General features: G+C 40.2%; 1 gene segment (V, D, J or C); it reads right to left on the bottom strand.

Annotated features, from left to right (window-relative positions):
* Positions 1-6,813: 6,813 nt before the first annotated feature.
* On the bottom strand, positions 6,814-11,284 carry LOC129407043 (immunoglobulin lambda variable 9-49-like). The segment is given in 2 exon segments: positions 6,814-7,155; positions 11,159-11,284. Coding segments are annotated over 2 exon segments (468 nt in total).
* Positions 11,285-15,835: the final 4,551 nt, after the last annotated feature.

Genomic DNA, 15,835 nt, shown 5'->3' with positions numbered 1-15,835 from the left:
ACGGTGATTCACTAATTAAAAATAAATAAAGGAAAAAAATTAAAGTTCTCAAAAGTTAAAAACAAAAAGAAGTATGACATATCACTCCTTTTTATGGTTTCCTCAGGAACTCGGGCAAATCTTGATGCTCCACTTGGACTCTTTTGGCTTTCTTGTTTATTGAGTGGTCATATATGAGCCCCTGTTTTTACATACCATATGCTCTTAGATAAAAAAAATTGTCATAGGTCCTCCTGTGCAGGACACCAGATTCTCCTTTGTTATTCATCAGTTGTCAGAGATGAAGAAGTGTATATCCAACATTAAAAATATTGTTTCAAGCATATATGAACTGAAAATATTTTGCTTTTAGTTTTACTAATTGAGCATGAGACTGTGTTTTTAGTTGTTACTTTGAAAAAGATGTAGGAAATCATTTGCCAATGAGAAGGAAGTGATGTCTAAGCATCTAGGCGTGGTGAGACACAAAGTTGTTGCAACTATAGATATCTATACGATATCTATAGACTATATTCAGTTTTTCTTTTTAGATTTCACAGAGAATCTCTTCACTGATTGCTTTTGAGTCTGTTGCTGACAATCTTACATGTGTATGTCCTAGATCTCTTCCTATTGAAACCCTCTAAAAGACCTGGCAACAGAACCTTCAGATCAGGACCAGACCAAAGATGAGTGATTACTGATAACCTGAAGTGGTGGGAAAGCAGGGACCATAGAGCTGCCTAAGGAGAGGGAGGCTGCAGAGCTCACTCTCATCCCTCAGCTCAGAATTTATGCTACTCTCCCCTAGAGACCTCTCTACTCGTTTGATTTCATCCTTGCGATGACAATACACCTCTAATCAAGACATGTTCAGGAGTGTCCATATATAAGGCAAACGCAACATTATGAGTAAATATCCTTAGTCTAACACTTCAGTCTACAAATTCCACATAAAGTCTGAAAAGCAAGTCAAGAAAATACAGTAATCCAACTAGACACATAATAGTGATATAGGCAGATAGGGAATCTCTCCTCCCCAGATGATGGCAGTAAATTTCCTGGGAAATAAAAGTTCTCAAGTTGCAAAGACCAACCTGGAAGAAAACAGGAACTAAGGCCTGATAAGACCCTCCCCTGGCTCCAGCAATGGACCCTGAGGAGGCTGACACCCCTCTGACAGAAGCTCCAGCAGGAATAAAAGGCCAGAAAGGAATTTCAAAGAAGTCCATCACCACTCCCAACTCTACCCATTTGACAACCTCCATAACAATGGACTTTGACCTAGGTGAAGCCCCACATGGGGGGCAAGTTGGAGAAACTCTGTAAAAGCCACCTTAAACAAAGGAGGGGCTCAGATATGCTGCCCAAACCCATTTGCTACTTGTGCCCACGTGGTCAGGCATATGTGTTACCTGAGCACATGTGTTGCCCGAGCACATGTGTTGCCAGCATCTCCTCACTTGAGATGTGTGCTTTCATGTTTTCATGTCTAATACTGGCATGTGTGTAGAGGCTCCTCTGCCCTTGGAGAAGCCTGGTTTCTCTCTTGAGCACATTACTTGGTGCTCTCTCCACTTCCTCTCCCCTGTTCCCTTCAAAACCTTTCAATATAATCTGTTTTGCTTCACTGCTTGTCTACTTCTGAAATGCTTTTCTGCAAGGACAGACAAAAACCCAATAACCCTGGGTCCCGGGTGGCAGAGGCAGAAGGGGAGAAAGTGACTGTCTTTCTCCTCCCCACTGCACATAAAACTTTTCAGTAGTTTTAAACAAAATGAGAATACACAGAAATGTGCTACAAATGGTGGAAAAAATGTAATCTCAGGAAAAGAATGACAAGCAACTGAATCTTCCCAGGTGCGACTGGTTATGGACTGAAAACTTAGGGGCCTTCTTGTAATAGGGTGGGAGATTCCTCTTTCTGCCAAAAGGTACAACAGCCCCCATCACAACCGTCAGCCCCTGGCATAGAAACAACCCAGCTCCATAAGTAATTTTGAATGGAATGAAAAAAAAAGAAGAATCTGAATCATCAGGGCCTTCTTGGAAGGAGGACTGGCAGATTCTCCTTTCTGCATGAAGGCACAGGAGCCCCCAGAAACATGAGACCCTCTCTGGCATGGAACTTGCCCAGCCCCACAACTGAAACTTATCCAGACACAAATCGTTCCAGCTTCATAGCTCCTGGAGCTCTTAGCCACAGATACCTCCAAATTTTGTAGTACTGTCAGCCCAGTAGGACCACAGAAAATCTGATGAAAAGTCACACAGAAGTCCACCAATCCCAATGAGCAAACCAAATAATACAGAAGATTCAATTAGCATCAATCAACCCAGTAAATTTTCAGACTATAACTTTAGTAATCAATTGTGAGACATAATAATTATGAAAATTTGATTTTATTGATCTAAGTTTTGATCATTCCATCTCCCTTCATGTTGGAGTTCCTGCTGGCTTAGCTCCTGAGACATCTGGACTGGGTAACCTGTGAGAATGTTCCAGGGAATCCGAGAGGCAAAAGTTTGGATACTGAGTCCAAACAATGGCAAGAGACTGAAGTCAGGGACCTAATGTTTCCTGGAGAATATTAAAGATTAATTAAAGATGAATAATTTATAATTCGCTGGGCTTGGGGATGTGAGTTTCATTTATTATATGAATCCTCTAAGAGAGTAAAAGCTTTGTTCCTGTTTAGAAAACTTAGAGACCCTGGGTACGTATTCCTTTTCAGAAACTACACACAGCCCATATAAAGATTAATTTTCCTTCCCATTAATCTTTGCTTTCACTTCCCCTTACCACATGCCCTTGTCCTGCACGTAGTGCATTTCATTCATTTTTATATAATCATGGCTTGTCCTGAGTAAACTTGTCTACTGACCATCTGTCAGTAGTTTATGTCTGTAATCATCAGTCACAGGAAGCATTGGAATTGGCTCCTTGTACAAGGTCACCAGGGCACATCTTTTTGTTACAATAAGCAATATGAAGCAAAGTTGTTTGTGCCTGCTAAGAGGGCAAGCTCGAGTGGTGGGTTGGACATATTGGTGGAGGGAAAAACACACTGATGGTGGGATTGGCGTTGGAACATTGAATGACTGAAATAACTGTATTATGAACAACTTGGCAAATCATGACTCATGATAAAGAATAAAATTTTAAATTAAAAGATTCGTGAAAATTCAAAGAATATTTCAAATATTATAGAGTTGAGTAAAGCTTTAAATGCATAGAGATTTACAGCAACTGTATAGCACGATTACTCATAGACCCAAGGTAACAAGGGCAGGTAATTTATGTACTGGTACCTCATCTAAATTTGTCACTGTGTCAAGCATTACTGTATAACAGCCAACAATAGTATTCAGCCTCATCCTCTGATTGGGCCCCCGAGATTGTGAGGGCAGCTTTGTCCCCAAGGATGGAACCTGAGAACCGGGCCGGAGTCCAGGAGTGTTTTTTGTTTGTTTCATAAATCATTGTTTTGGGAGCTTGACCAGACTTCTGCTGGGACCAGTATGGATAGTGACCATCAGTGACTGCTCCAGTGCTGGAAGCACATGTGAGAATGACTGTCCCTTCCAGGTTCATAGTCAGTGAAGTTTCCTGAGTCACCACAGCCTGAAAATTGGACCCTGAAATGGAAACAGAAGCATGTCAGGAATGAAAATGGAAATCAGAGAAATTCCCCAAAAGTTGGTCACTTGAATCTCCAGTAACCTGGGCAGTGAGTAAGGACAAGAAGGACGAGGAGGAAGAGAAGACCCCTGCTCATGGTGCAGACTCTGAAGGACATTCTGGCCTCACAGCTGACACAGGACTCTTTTATGTCACTCTTTTATGTCCCTCTGACCTGGGGGAAGGGTTTGTGTTGGGTGTGCATGCTGCAAATCTCAGCCATTTAGCATAAATCCCCTCCACCTTTCTGTGTCTTCAGTGCAGAACTAGCTCTTCAGTGAAGGGGAACCTTGGGCTAGCTTTGAGCTGGGATAGTCCCTTGGGAGGAAGCACCTGTTGGCACTTCTTCAGTCTGAACTTGCTGCAGGCCTTGTACACTTCAAAAGCATCAATGTCTCCTGTTGATATCTCAAGATAATGTTTAGAGTATTTTAATTATTCACAGCAAAGATTTTTTTCATAAGTGTTTTTTAATTTTTTAAAGATTCTTTTTTGCCATGTAAAACCAAATTCTTAAGTTTTCTTTCTTTTTTTAAAATTTATTTATTTTTATTGAATCACCATGTGTAAAGTTACAAAGCTTTCAGTTTTAAGTCTCAGTTGCACAATGCTCAAACACCCATCCCTTCACCAGTGCACATATTCCATCACCAAGATCTAGAGTAAACCTCCCCCCTACCCCCCACCCCCAACCTCCCACCCCACCTGTGTAGTTGATAAATTTCACTTTACTTTCTCTTTACTTTGGTTACATTCAATATGACAACAAAAAAACTCACTATTATTGTTTGGAGTTCCCACCCAACCAAAGTCAGACCTGCTGGAAAGGAAGCATTTGATAACTTGTTTTTAATTTGTGCCCAGCTGTTCTCAAGGTTTATGTGAGAATGATAGTGCTCCTATGGGCACACATGCAATCTCTCTCTCTCTCTGTTTCTCTCTCTCTCTCTCTTTCTCTCTCTCAGACAAACACACAGATACACACATATACACATAAGGTATACACAAAGAACACAGAGCATAGTCAAATAAACCATGTGGTTTCTAGAGTTCATCAGCTCAAATTTTCTAGTCAGACAACTATGATCTGATTTTTTGGAATATTATTGCCAAAAACTCTATGTGATGACGGTATTTCTAACTCCCAGAGAAGTCATTATAGATGCTAAACATAAAAATCTAAAACTGAGATTTTAGAAATAGCAGTGATGATTATTAAAAATGTTTAGTGTCCTGCAAGACCACAGATTTGAGAATATTTAGTTCATTTCTCAAAATGAAAATAGAATTTCTTTAATATAGCTGCCAAAAGTAATCAACTCAACAATCTTTTGAATTCATCAACATTTTAAAGAATTGGATAGAATCAATCATGAATTGTGATTCAGGGAATACAAAAGGATTAAGTAGACTGAATACTTATCTGAGTACTAAGACACATATCTTTATATTTTGTGATAAAAGTTCCCTTTGCTTATTATATCTTTGTTCTCTGTGCAAATGTGTTTTGGAGTTTTATCTAAGTTTTGCTTACTTTCTTGGTAAGTTGCTCACTTTGGAAACAGTTTGTTATTGGTCATGTCTTCTCCTTCATTATTTTAGTTTGGGAAAAGTTCATTTGATATTTTAGAATTTTTTCAGAGAGCTGAAAACTTTTACACCAAACGAGTCTTAATTGTGCAGGCACCAACTGTCTAAAATCATAGAAACTTTTACTAATTACTTAAAAGATTGTCCTTTCCCTTGACCTCTATGTTATCAAATCTCCCAGAGGGTTGTTTATTTTTTCACATCAGGTGAGTGACCAGCTGACCTAACTTCTTTAAGGAATCTGGGACATATAAAATTGATACCACTCATAAGTGGTATGTAAAGAATAAATAAGGGTATGGACAATGTCCATTGATAGAAAACCTTGGACACTGGATTAAAGACATGAGACATGAGAGGGCAGAATGGGCCCTGGTGGAGGGATGGGAAACAATCACTGTAAGACTGAAATGCAAACACGAAAGTTCATAAGTTTGTAACTATTTCACGGTGATTCACTAATAAAAATTAAAAAAAGAAATGAGAGGGCAGGGTGGAGGGGAAGGTGAAGAGTTGTGAAGTCACAAGGGAGCATATGTGGAGGGTTTAAACACATTATGCACCCAAACCATCATTGTCAATCAACAAAGAATGAGGGTATGTGTGAGGTGGAAAGAAGGTGGTACCAGAGGTGACACAGAAACAGAAATAGAGGGTCATGGGGAGTTTGTTGGTGGTTCTGTGCAGTAACTTATATATCAGGACCATAAATTCAATAACCATTGTAACCTAGCCCTCCAACTTATAATATAAAAATGATAATTAAAAAAGTGATGCACACAAGCATAATTTATAAAATATTTCAGAAATACATCTCCAGAAGAAATGTAAGACTTTCTTCATTGACAGATGGTATTTCTCCCACTGCTAACCTGTAATCTAGTGCAAAGTAACTGCCATTGCATGGAGGGAAATAACCAAATGTTCTTGGCTACAAAGAAATTCTACCACCATATTTTCCATCTTCAATTCTCTCATGCTTTCCTGCTGTTCTAGCTGCTGATTTATTAGAAGGTCGTGAGAAATTTTTAAAAAATGATAATTAAAGGCAACTGAATAAATTTAACAAAACAATGAAATCAAAGATGTACACACACTAAGATTCAATTATAATTAACTCAGAAATTATGAACATACACATTAATAACTAAAACAAACGAACAAACATTTAAAAAAATACCATCAAGGAAAATCATGATACCAGTGTTTCTATGGATTGACCACAGAAATAATTACAGCAAGAAGGAGAAAATCTACACTCTGAGGCATTATGCTTCATTGTAATCTATAGATATTTTATAATATGAAAATGATAGAACATTTATCTTATGAACATAAAAATTTAATCCTCAAAATACCACACCTTAACTTCAGCATCGTATTAATTAATGATAGGTCACAACAGGAAGATTTGATTTCTGGTGAGTAGTAATGGTTCAAAATATGAACCTCAATACCCCAACCATATTAGAGAATGGACATAGGGCCAGAGTGAGATACGGGGATATAAGAGGCTAGGGACAGATTTTGTCTCACTTCTCCTCTGTCTGTGTCACTGTGGGTTACACGTAGCTGCTCCCAGTACCATGGTCAACCCCACAGATGTAGTCAGCCTCATCTTCTGCTTGGATGTTCTGGATGGTCAGGAACCGATCCAGGCCAGAACCTGATACTGAGAAGCGATCAGGGATCCCGTCTCCCTTGGATCCAACTTGACCATTGGGACCCACACGCATCACAAACCGGGGGCCTTTTCCTTGGCTCTGCTGGTACCATCCCACAACATAGCTACTGTAGCCACTGCTCAGCGTACAGGTGAGCTTTACTGAGGTTTTCAGGGAGGCAGATGCAGAAGATTCTTGAGTCAGAGCAGGTTGAGAGAGGGACCCTGAAAACACAGATACCTGTTAAGCATTTTCAGAAGGTCAGCAAAGAAGAGCATTACAGCTGTGAGGGGCAGGCAATTTTCTGTAGTTTACAATGAAGACAGACACCCTCACCTATGCAGTGAAGGAGGAAGGAGAGGAGAAAGAGTGGAGTCTGGGCCATGGTGCAGACACTCAGAACTCTGTGAGACAGGTATGCCTTGTGTTTCTTATACCCTCAGACTCAGGGGAAAGCAGTTTCATGCAAATGTGCTCTTCCTCTCTGTTCTACTAAGCTCATTCTTGCACCTTATTTCCCTCCCAATGTCCTGGCTTCAAATCTTGCCGCATTGCCTCTGGGTTGGGTCTGATAAGAAAATACCCATGGGGATAGAGAGCAACTGGTGGATGGGTCCAGTGAGCACTGAGCAGGCACCAGATGACAGGTGTTTGATTCCAAAGCTAACAGCCTCCTCCACATCATTAGGGCAAGGTGCACAGTGCCCCCTGCTGCCTCAGATTGGTAATGTCTTTCACCAGAAGGTTGGTGACTTTCACAGAAGTCCCTGTCTCTTTCAGAGCTTGACCTCCTCCCATTTCTGCACAAGGACAGAACTTAGCATATGCAACCTCCTACCTCACCTCATTCAATCCTTTTTTCATTAGGATTTCACGGGAATCAATAGCAGCCATCCTTGTAAAATGCAATAGAGAAGGGAGTGCAAAAGTGCATGGGTGATCAGAGAAAAGGTAGTACAAATATGAAGTCACTTCCTAGGCTGCTCAATAATCATCATCTCCCATTTTCTACATGATCCTCATGAGATATACCTCATAAACTGCAATGGGTGTTTTGGGATTACAAAGAAACGGGATTTCCTGAGAAAAGGGAACAACAAAATGCACCTTGAAGGACCTATTTCTGAGCTGAGGAGAAGGATAATTAATAGATTTGAAACTGTTTGAGAATTAGGGAGTCTGCAGAGTAGGTTTAAGTGTGGCATCCCTTTTCAGGAGTAGAGACCATGAATTTCCTAATAAAAAGACCTACATCATTATCTTAGAGGGTGACTCTTGTGAGAGGGTCTGGACCTAAAGAGAGAGAACAGGAACATACACAAGTCAGTTTTGATGCAGGTGTATTAGGGGTGAGAAGTTTTATAATGCAGAGAACTTTAAAGGAGAGGACAGTGGAGGATCTTTGTAGAAACTCAGCGAGATGACACGAAGATAAAAACTGATACTTGGGGCCAAAGAGATATTGTGGTTGAGACAATTGACTTGAAAGTGAATTCCTGGGGCTGGAGCAATAGTACAACGGGTAGGGTGTGTGCCCTGTACTTGGCAGACCCGGGTTCAATTCCCAGCATTTCATATGGTCTCATGAGCACCACCAGGAGTAATCCTGAGTGCTTGAGCCAGGAGTAACCCCTGAGCATCCCCAGGTGTGACCCCAAAAAGAAAAAAAAAACAACAAAAAGTGAATTCCTGGTATCACGTATCCTCCAAATTCCACTAGGAATAATTTCTAATCCTAGTGCCAGGAGTCAACCATAAGTACTTCCAAGCATGCCCAAATCCCACCCTCCCACACACACAAACACAGAAATATATTGTTGCTTTGGGCTTCCATTGATATTTGTTTGGACCATATAGAGTGGAGCATAGAGACCATGTGGTGTTGGGATCAAAACTGCAGTTTCACATATAAAGTATTTTTCCAGCATCCAACAAATTTGTTAGCCTAGTATTTAGACATTTTATTGATTATTTGGTACAACTTGATTCATGGATTGCTCTGTCAACAAATTTTCAAACATAAATATTTATAAAAATACTCACAATCACAATATCCCGTTAATCACTGATTTCTCAGGCTGGCTAGTAACATCTCATTTCATCCTTTCCCTGAGATCTTAGAAGTCTATCTCGACTTGGCCCTCCTATGGATGTTGCACTGGGGGCTCTTCAGGGTCAGGGGAATGAGATACAGCTTGTTACTGGATTTAGCATATGAGTACACCATGGGAAGCTTGCAAGGCTGTCCCTTGTGGGCAGGAAACTCTCAGAAGCTTGCCAGTTTCTCCTAGAGGGAGAAGTAGGCTAAAGATATAAGCGCTTCTGGAAGCTTGCTTTTAAATCTCTGGATGTTGGCTGTTGATGGGATTACACACACCTGGGTTCCTCTGCCGGTACCTTCATGCATGAGGCCTGTCCAAAGGTATAGAGAGGAGCCTCCAGCATGGCTGTAGCTAGGTTCCAGTGGTCTTCGGCCGCCGGGAGCTCTGCTCGGGGTGGGGCGAGAAAAATAATAGAATAAAAATAAAATAATAAAATAAAAATAGTTATACAAGAAAATTTGCTTCTTAAATATTAGAGCTTAGAAATCTCCTGGTAATATCTTTAAACAATCTTAGCACATTAACAGGGCTGATGCCCTAACTCATGAACCTCTTCTTGCTGCCCCACCCTTGCATGTGAGATTCACCTCTTGGCTGACATCCCTGACCTTACTCAGGACTGAAGGCAGATCCCCTCCCTTCAGGTTGAGTCCTGGAGCCGTCACACTTGACCTCCACAAAACTCATAGCCCTAGAGTCACATCTTCTGAACCTGGAGGCTCTTCTCAGCAAGTTTACACTCTTCACAGTAATACTTCCTGCCACTGGTTAGAGTTGGCAAGAAAAAAAATAGAGAGAGAGAGCAACTCAGTGCTGATTAGTACAGATTAGAATTTTTTTTCTTCTCTTTAGTTCAAAATCCGTGATAGACTACCATGATGCACACGGCACACTGCATTATCTGGGTCAGCATATGGACGAGACCCACTATGGAGTGGATCTGTCCTCACATCCTGTCCTATCTTAAGATCACACGGAGTCTCTCTCTGATTAAAATATCTGACAAAAGACTCAGTGCCTGTCATACTTTCTCTCCACCAGTGTCTATGTTAGTCAATCTACAAAGGATCTTTCTGTCATGCAAATATTCCCTGAGATCAAAGTAAAAGTGAATATCAGAGGCATTCTATTTCTTCATATGCTGAGAGTTTTAACACTCTAAATAAAATCACCTTTGTATTTCAGATCTGATACAATCTGGTTTTATTTATTGTCACAGTTTTGTAAGAAAATTCATAACCTGTGGCTGTAGCAATAGCACAGTGAGTAAGGTGTTTCCCTTGCATGAGGCCAACTCGGGTTTGATTCCCAGCAACTCAATGGTCCCCTGAACATCACCAGAAGTGATTCCTGAGTGCAGAGCCTGTGGATCACTGGGTGTGAGCCCTAAAGGAAAAAATCATAACTTATGACCATATTTTTCTCTATTTTGCTTTATATAATTCCTTAGTTTCCAATTACCCAGGAATTCTACTTCTTCTCACATATGATAAAGGACCAAAAGACACAATTTTGAAAGGCATTTCTGCTCCTATACTCATTGCAACAATATGCACTAGTCCAAAACTAGAAACAAACTCAGTCCAAAAACAAATGAGAGGATAATGAAATTGTGGTATATGTAAACATGGAATATTATGCAAAATAACAGAAGATAAAATTATGTAATTTGCCACTATATGGATGAAAGAAGAGGATCATATGTTGAATGAAACCAGTCAGAAGGAGAAGGACAAAGCCACAATGATATCTATTACCTGTGAGATATAAAAGAAAATAAAATACAGGATTGTCAAATGATCAAAAGCAACAAAATCTAACAATTGGCTTAGAACTTATCTTAACCAAGTCAGGGGACAGAGGATGTAAGTTTGTCTACACAACTGAGTATCCATGTGGAGGGGATAGCTGGAAGGGATCCTTGGAATACTAGTGAATGGAAAGAGGTACTCTGGTGATGGGTTGGTGTTGAAATGATGTATGCCGAAAAATACCATTAACAGTATTATAAATCATAGTAACTCAATAAAAATTGGGGGAATTTTCCCCCTATGATTTACCATTTTACCTGAAGTAAATGGAGTTTCGATACTGCTGATTATCTTTTCATGCCCTCAGAGTAATCTTTAATGAGCACTCACTCTCACATTGCTTCTCATGCCCATACCTAAAACTTCCTTTTCAATGTCTGAGAAAGGTGACTCAGAGAAATCAGGACGATTTTGCTGATGCTGCCAGAACTCTGTCAATACCTCATGGAGACACATCTTTCCAAAGGATCTCTTATTCACCTTTTCAGTATGTGGGAGTGTGTCCAGTTTCTTTATGAAAGTTGGTTTCAGTGATCAAACAGTTGATGTACCTTCACTTAGGGGGAGGGAGGGATGCTTTGGTTGTGTGTGGGTTTTTACAACATCTGTCTGTGCTTAGGGATTACTCTTGCCTATATGCTTACGTTTCACTACTGGCAGTGGTTGTGTGTGGGGAGCATATTTGGTGCAGGGAATCAAACCTGAGTCAGTCACACGCAAACAAACATTTTACTCTGAATGACTAAATTCAAGGACTGAGTCAGAATATTGAAAGCAGGTAAATATAAATAAATAAATAAATAACATATCTATAAAGTTAAAGCCCAAAATATTAACAAGAGAATTATCAAAGGTGATTCTATGAGCCAGAAGAAGATGTGATACAGTTTAAAAAAATAATATAAAACTCTTTGAAGTGAAATTCTCACTAAGAAAATCTATCTAGCTAAATAATTACTCAGATTTGAAGGAACAATATAGAATTTCATGAATGGTCAATAACTTATATTGGTAAAGTATGGCCCTGTAGCACCACCAGGGATTACTCTTGAGAACAGAACCAAGAATAGCCCCAGAGCACCTCTGCATGTGGTCTAATCCCTAACTCCAAAATTTTACTCTGAGAGGTCCCCATTAGATATTCATTAGGGGAGGACTCCAATATAGTGCTCAGTGGGCCCAGTTGCCTCACACAGTGATTCTCTGCCAATTGAGGCCAATGTTTGGCCCCGTGAGGTGGCTCTGCTCTTAGTGTGACAGTGCCAGGTGCAATAAGAGTCATCCCCCCAGGCTACACTTATTAGTGCTAGTGGACTACAGAGCTGAAGATCAAACTGCGTCCTTGTAATGAAAATCATGCACCTCACCCTGAGTGATTGCCCATCCCTCTGGCTTTGATTCTTCCTCAACCACAGGATAATGGTCTGTTATCACAAACATATGGTTTTGACTCATTGTTTGCTAAATACTGCGTGAACTGACTCTGAATAAAAGCAGGAGTTTCTGGAAATAAGTTTCTAATATTGTTATTTATGATACTAAAACATGAAACGATGGGATCTAAATAATATAGCTGAAGTGTAACAGTAATATCCTGTAGCTTAAAATAGTAGCGTAATGTCCCATAGATGAAAGAACTTTGGACAAATGAAAATAAATTATGCACAGCTATGGTTTTAGATCTCAGATACAACCTGCAAATCATTGTTCCTGAGGATGGTCTTATATGAGGTCAGACAAAAGGAACTGGATCCTTGGGTGACATAACAGGACTTGGGTGCTTCTTGTTACTTAATCTTTTCCACACAGCTATGTGGTTGGAACTAATCTTACCCACAAAATCACATGATTATCTTTATATGTGTGGCTGACAAGACACGGAGATGTTTTTATTTGAGCTAATTCTTCATTTTAGAAGGTGTTAAGAGAAAACACAAGATAAGCATGTGGGAGATACAGGAAGGGAAACAGGGACATATCAGAACTGGATGAATAGAAGATTTTGAGTCTGTTCATCAGACGCTCTCGTGGTTGGACCTTAATGTCACCTGAAAGACAGGGATGGCCAGTCTTGTGTTCACTAGAACCCAGAGGACGTTCGCTACTCCAGAAGAAGACATTCAGGCTGGGAATCACGACGGTAAATCAGTACTGGCAAACTTAGGAGTTTTCCTTTTGGGCTCCCACTAGGAACCCCCAAAGCTCTTGTTTCCACTGCATTAAAAGATAGTAGACAGTAGATCTGGGTTTTCTATATAGTTTCTTTGAATAAAGTTACCTTAAACTTAGCTAATCCTTGATGTGCAGAAACTAACATCAACATCACAGGCCAATTGCCTGTGTGGTGTAAGAAGGAGAGGATATAGTCTAGCCTTGAGAACTCCTTAACCTTATCAGTGGAAAGCATTTGGATCCTGTGTGCTGTGGGCTCTAAAAGTGATTCATCCATCTTCCCTGGAGCAGGCTCAATGTTCATCCAGCACCTCAGACCCAGCTCCCCTCTTGCAGAACCCTCTGTCTTCATTTTACAACTGAAGCTTCAGTGCCTGAAAATGAGAGAGAGGTCAGATCGTCTCTTTGCTGGAAATACTTTTTCATTTGAATCTACTCAGTTTCTCAATACCTGAATGCATTATTCTGTGAGACAGAGAAAACTAAATAGCCCTGAGCACAGGAGCCTATGGATGAGGTGATTGATGAATAGTAGTGTAAAGAAAGTCTCTTAAACACCTACCAAAACACAATCCAAGTCCTGTGAGGGCTTTCTACCTGCACGGTGGTGCTGATGGTCTAAGTAAGATACCTAGGCAGGTTATAGATGCTATGCAAATAGTCTTATAAAAGCCAATCCATTTGTTTCTCATCATTAAAAATTGGTTTGCCAAGTAAAATATATATCTCTGCTCCATCTTATTTTTTTGAGAGTTCACTGAAAGTTGTACGTTCAACTATCTTAAATTGAAAAATCTTAGAATGATTTTTATGAAGCCGAAGTTGCTTCTAAATAAGTGTACTGAACCCTATCAATACTCCCAAGGAGGAAGTTGCTTGATCAATTCAATGCTCATTTCCTGACTGCAGTCAGAATTTTTTCTTTGAGATGTGGGGATGAAAGAGGAAGCCTCAGTTTCCCCTTAGCAGCTGATGTGACCAGTCCATTTTTAGCTGCCTTCCTTCTATATTTTAGGCATAGAGTCACATCTCAGGTTATTCCTGAGGAAAGGAGGCTTGAAATTTCCTAATACAAAGATTCTTGCTAACTGAACACTAAGAGAAAATGGACAATACCCAAGGCAAATCGTAAGTAGATAACCCAATCACCTAAATCAACCAGTCCACTTTGTAAAATCCATAAATTTTCATAAAATGTCTGTCACTTGGCAGGTAGCACAAATATATGGCCACTTAATCTTTGACAAAGGAGCAAGAAATGCAAAGTGGAACAAGGAAAGCCTCTTCAACAAGTGGTGCTGGGAAAACTGGACAGCTACTTGCAAAAAAATGTCTAATGCCAGACACAAAAGTCATATCAAAGTGGAATAAAGACCTCAATATCAGACACGAATCTATAAGATTTGTAGAAGAAAATGTAGGAAGAACTCTCCATGACATTGAAGCTAAAAGCATCTTTAAGGACAAAACAGCACTGACCATGCAAGTGGAAGCAAACATAAACAAATGGGATTACATCAAACTAAGAAGCTTCTGCACTTCAAAAGAAACTGTGACCAAAATACAGAAAGAGCCGAAGAATGGAAAAGAATATTTACCCAATAAAAAAGGGATAAGGGATTACGATCTGATAAGGGATTAATATCCAATACATGCAACATACTTGTAGAATTGTATAAGGAAAAAACCTCCAACCCCATCAAAAAATGGGGAGAAGAAATGAACAGAAGTTTCCTCAAAAAAGAAATACAAATGGCCCAAAGGCACATGAAAAAATGCTCCACATCCCTAGTCATCAGGAAGATGCAAATCAAAACAACAATGAGATATCATCTCACACCACAGAAACTGGCACACATTCAAAGGAACAAAAGCAACCGGTGCTGGCATGGATGTGGGGAAAAAGGGACACTCCTTCACTGTTGGTGGCAATGCCAACTGGTCCAGCCTTTCTGGAAAACAATATGGACAGTCCTTCAAAAACTAGAAATTGAGCTTCCATATGACCCTGCACTACCACTTCTGGGAATATATCCGAAGGATGCAAAAGAGCACAGTAGAAATGACATCTGTACCTATATATTTATTGCAGCCCTGTTCACAATAGCCAAAATATGGAAACAACCCAAGTGCCCTAAAACAGATGACTGGTTAAAGAAACTTTGGTACATCTACACAATGGAATACTATGCAGCTGTTAGGAGAGATGAACTCATGAAATTTGCTTGCGAGTGGATAAACATGGAGAGTATCATGCTAAGTGAAATGAGTCAGAAAGAGAGGGACAGACATAGAGGGACTGCATTCATTTGTGGAGTAAGGGTAGCATCACATGCGGCTGACACCCAAGGATGGTAGATATGAGGGCCAGGGGGATTTCCCCATAGCTGGAAGACTGCTTCATGAGCGGAGGGGAGAAGGCAGATAGAATAGAGAAGGGATCACTAAGAAAATGATGGCCGGAGGAACCAGTTGGGATGGGAGATGCATGCAGAAAGTAGATAATGGACCAAACATGATGACCTCTCAGTGTCTGTGCTGCAAGCTATAATGCCCAAAAGTAGAGAGAGAGAGTATGGGGAATATTGTCTGCCATGGAGGCAGGGGAGGGTGGGAAAGGGGGGACATACTGGGGATATTTGTGGTGGGGAATGTGCACTGGTGGAGGGATGGGTGTTTGATCATTGCAAGATTGCAACCCAAACATGAAAGCTTGTAACTATCTCACGATGATTCAATAAAATTTTTTAAAAAGTTTTTAAAAAAGTATTTCATTCCTAAAAATATTGAAGAATCTAGTAACCATGTTAAGAACCCAGAGACCCGCTCTCACTG

The sequence above is a fragment of the Sorex araneus genome, chromosome 9 (genome assembly GCF_027595985.1).
Source record: "Sorex araneus isolate mSorAra2 chromosome 9, mSorAra2.pri, whole genome shotgun sequence".
NCBI lineage: Eukaryota > Metazoa > Chordata > Mammalia > Eulipotyphla > Soricidae > Sorex > Sorex araneus.
This window is presented reverse-complemented; position numbering and strand designations above follow the sequence as displayed.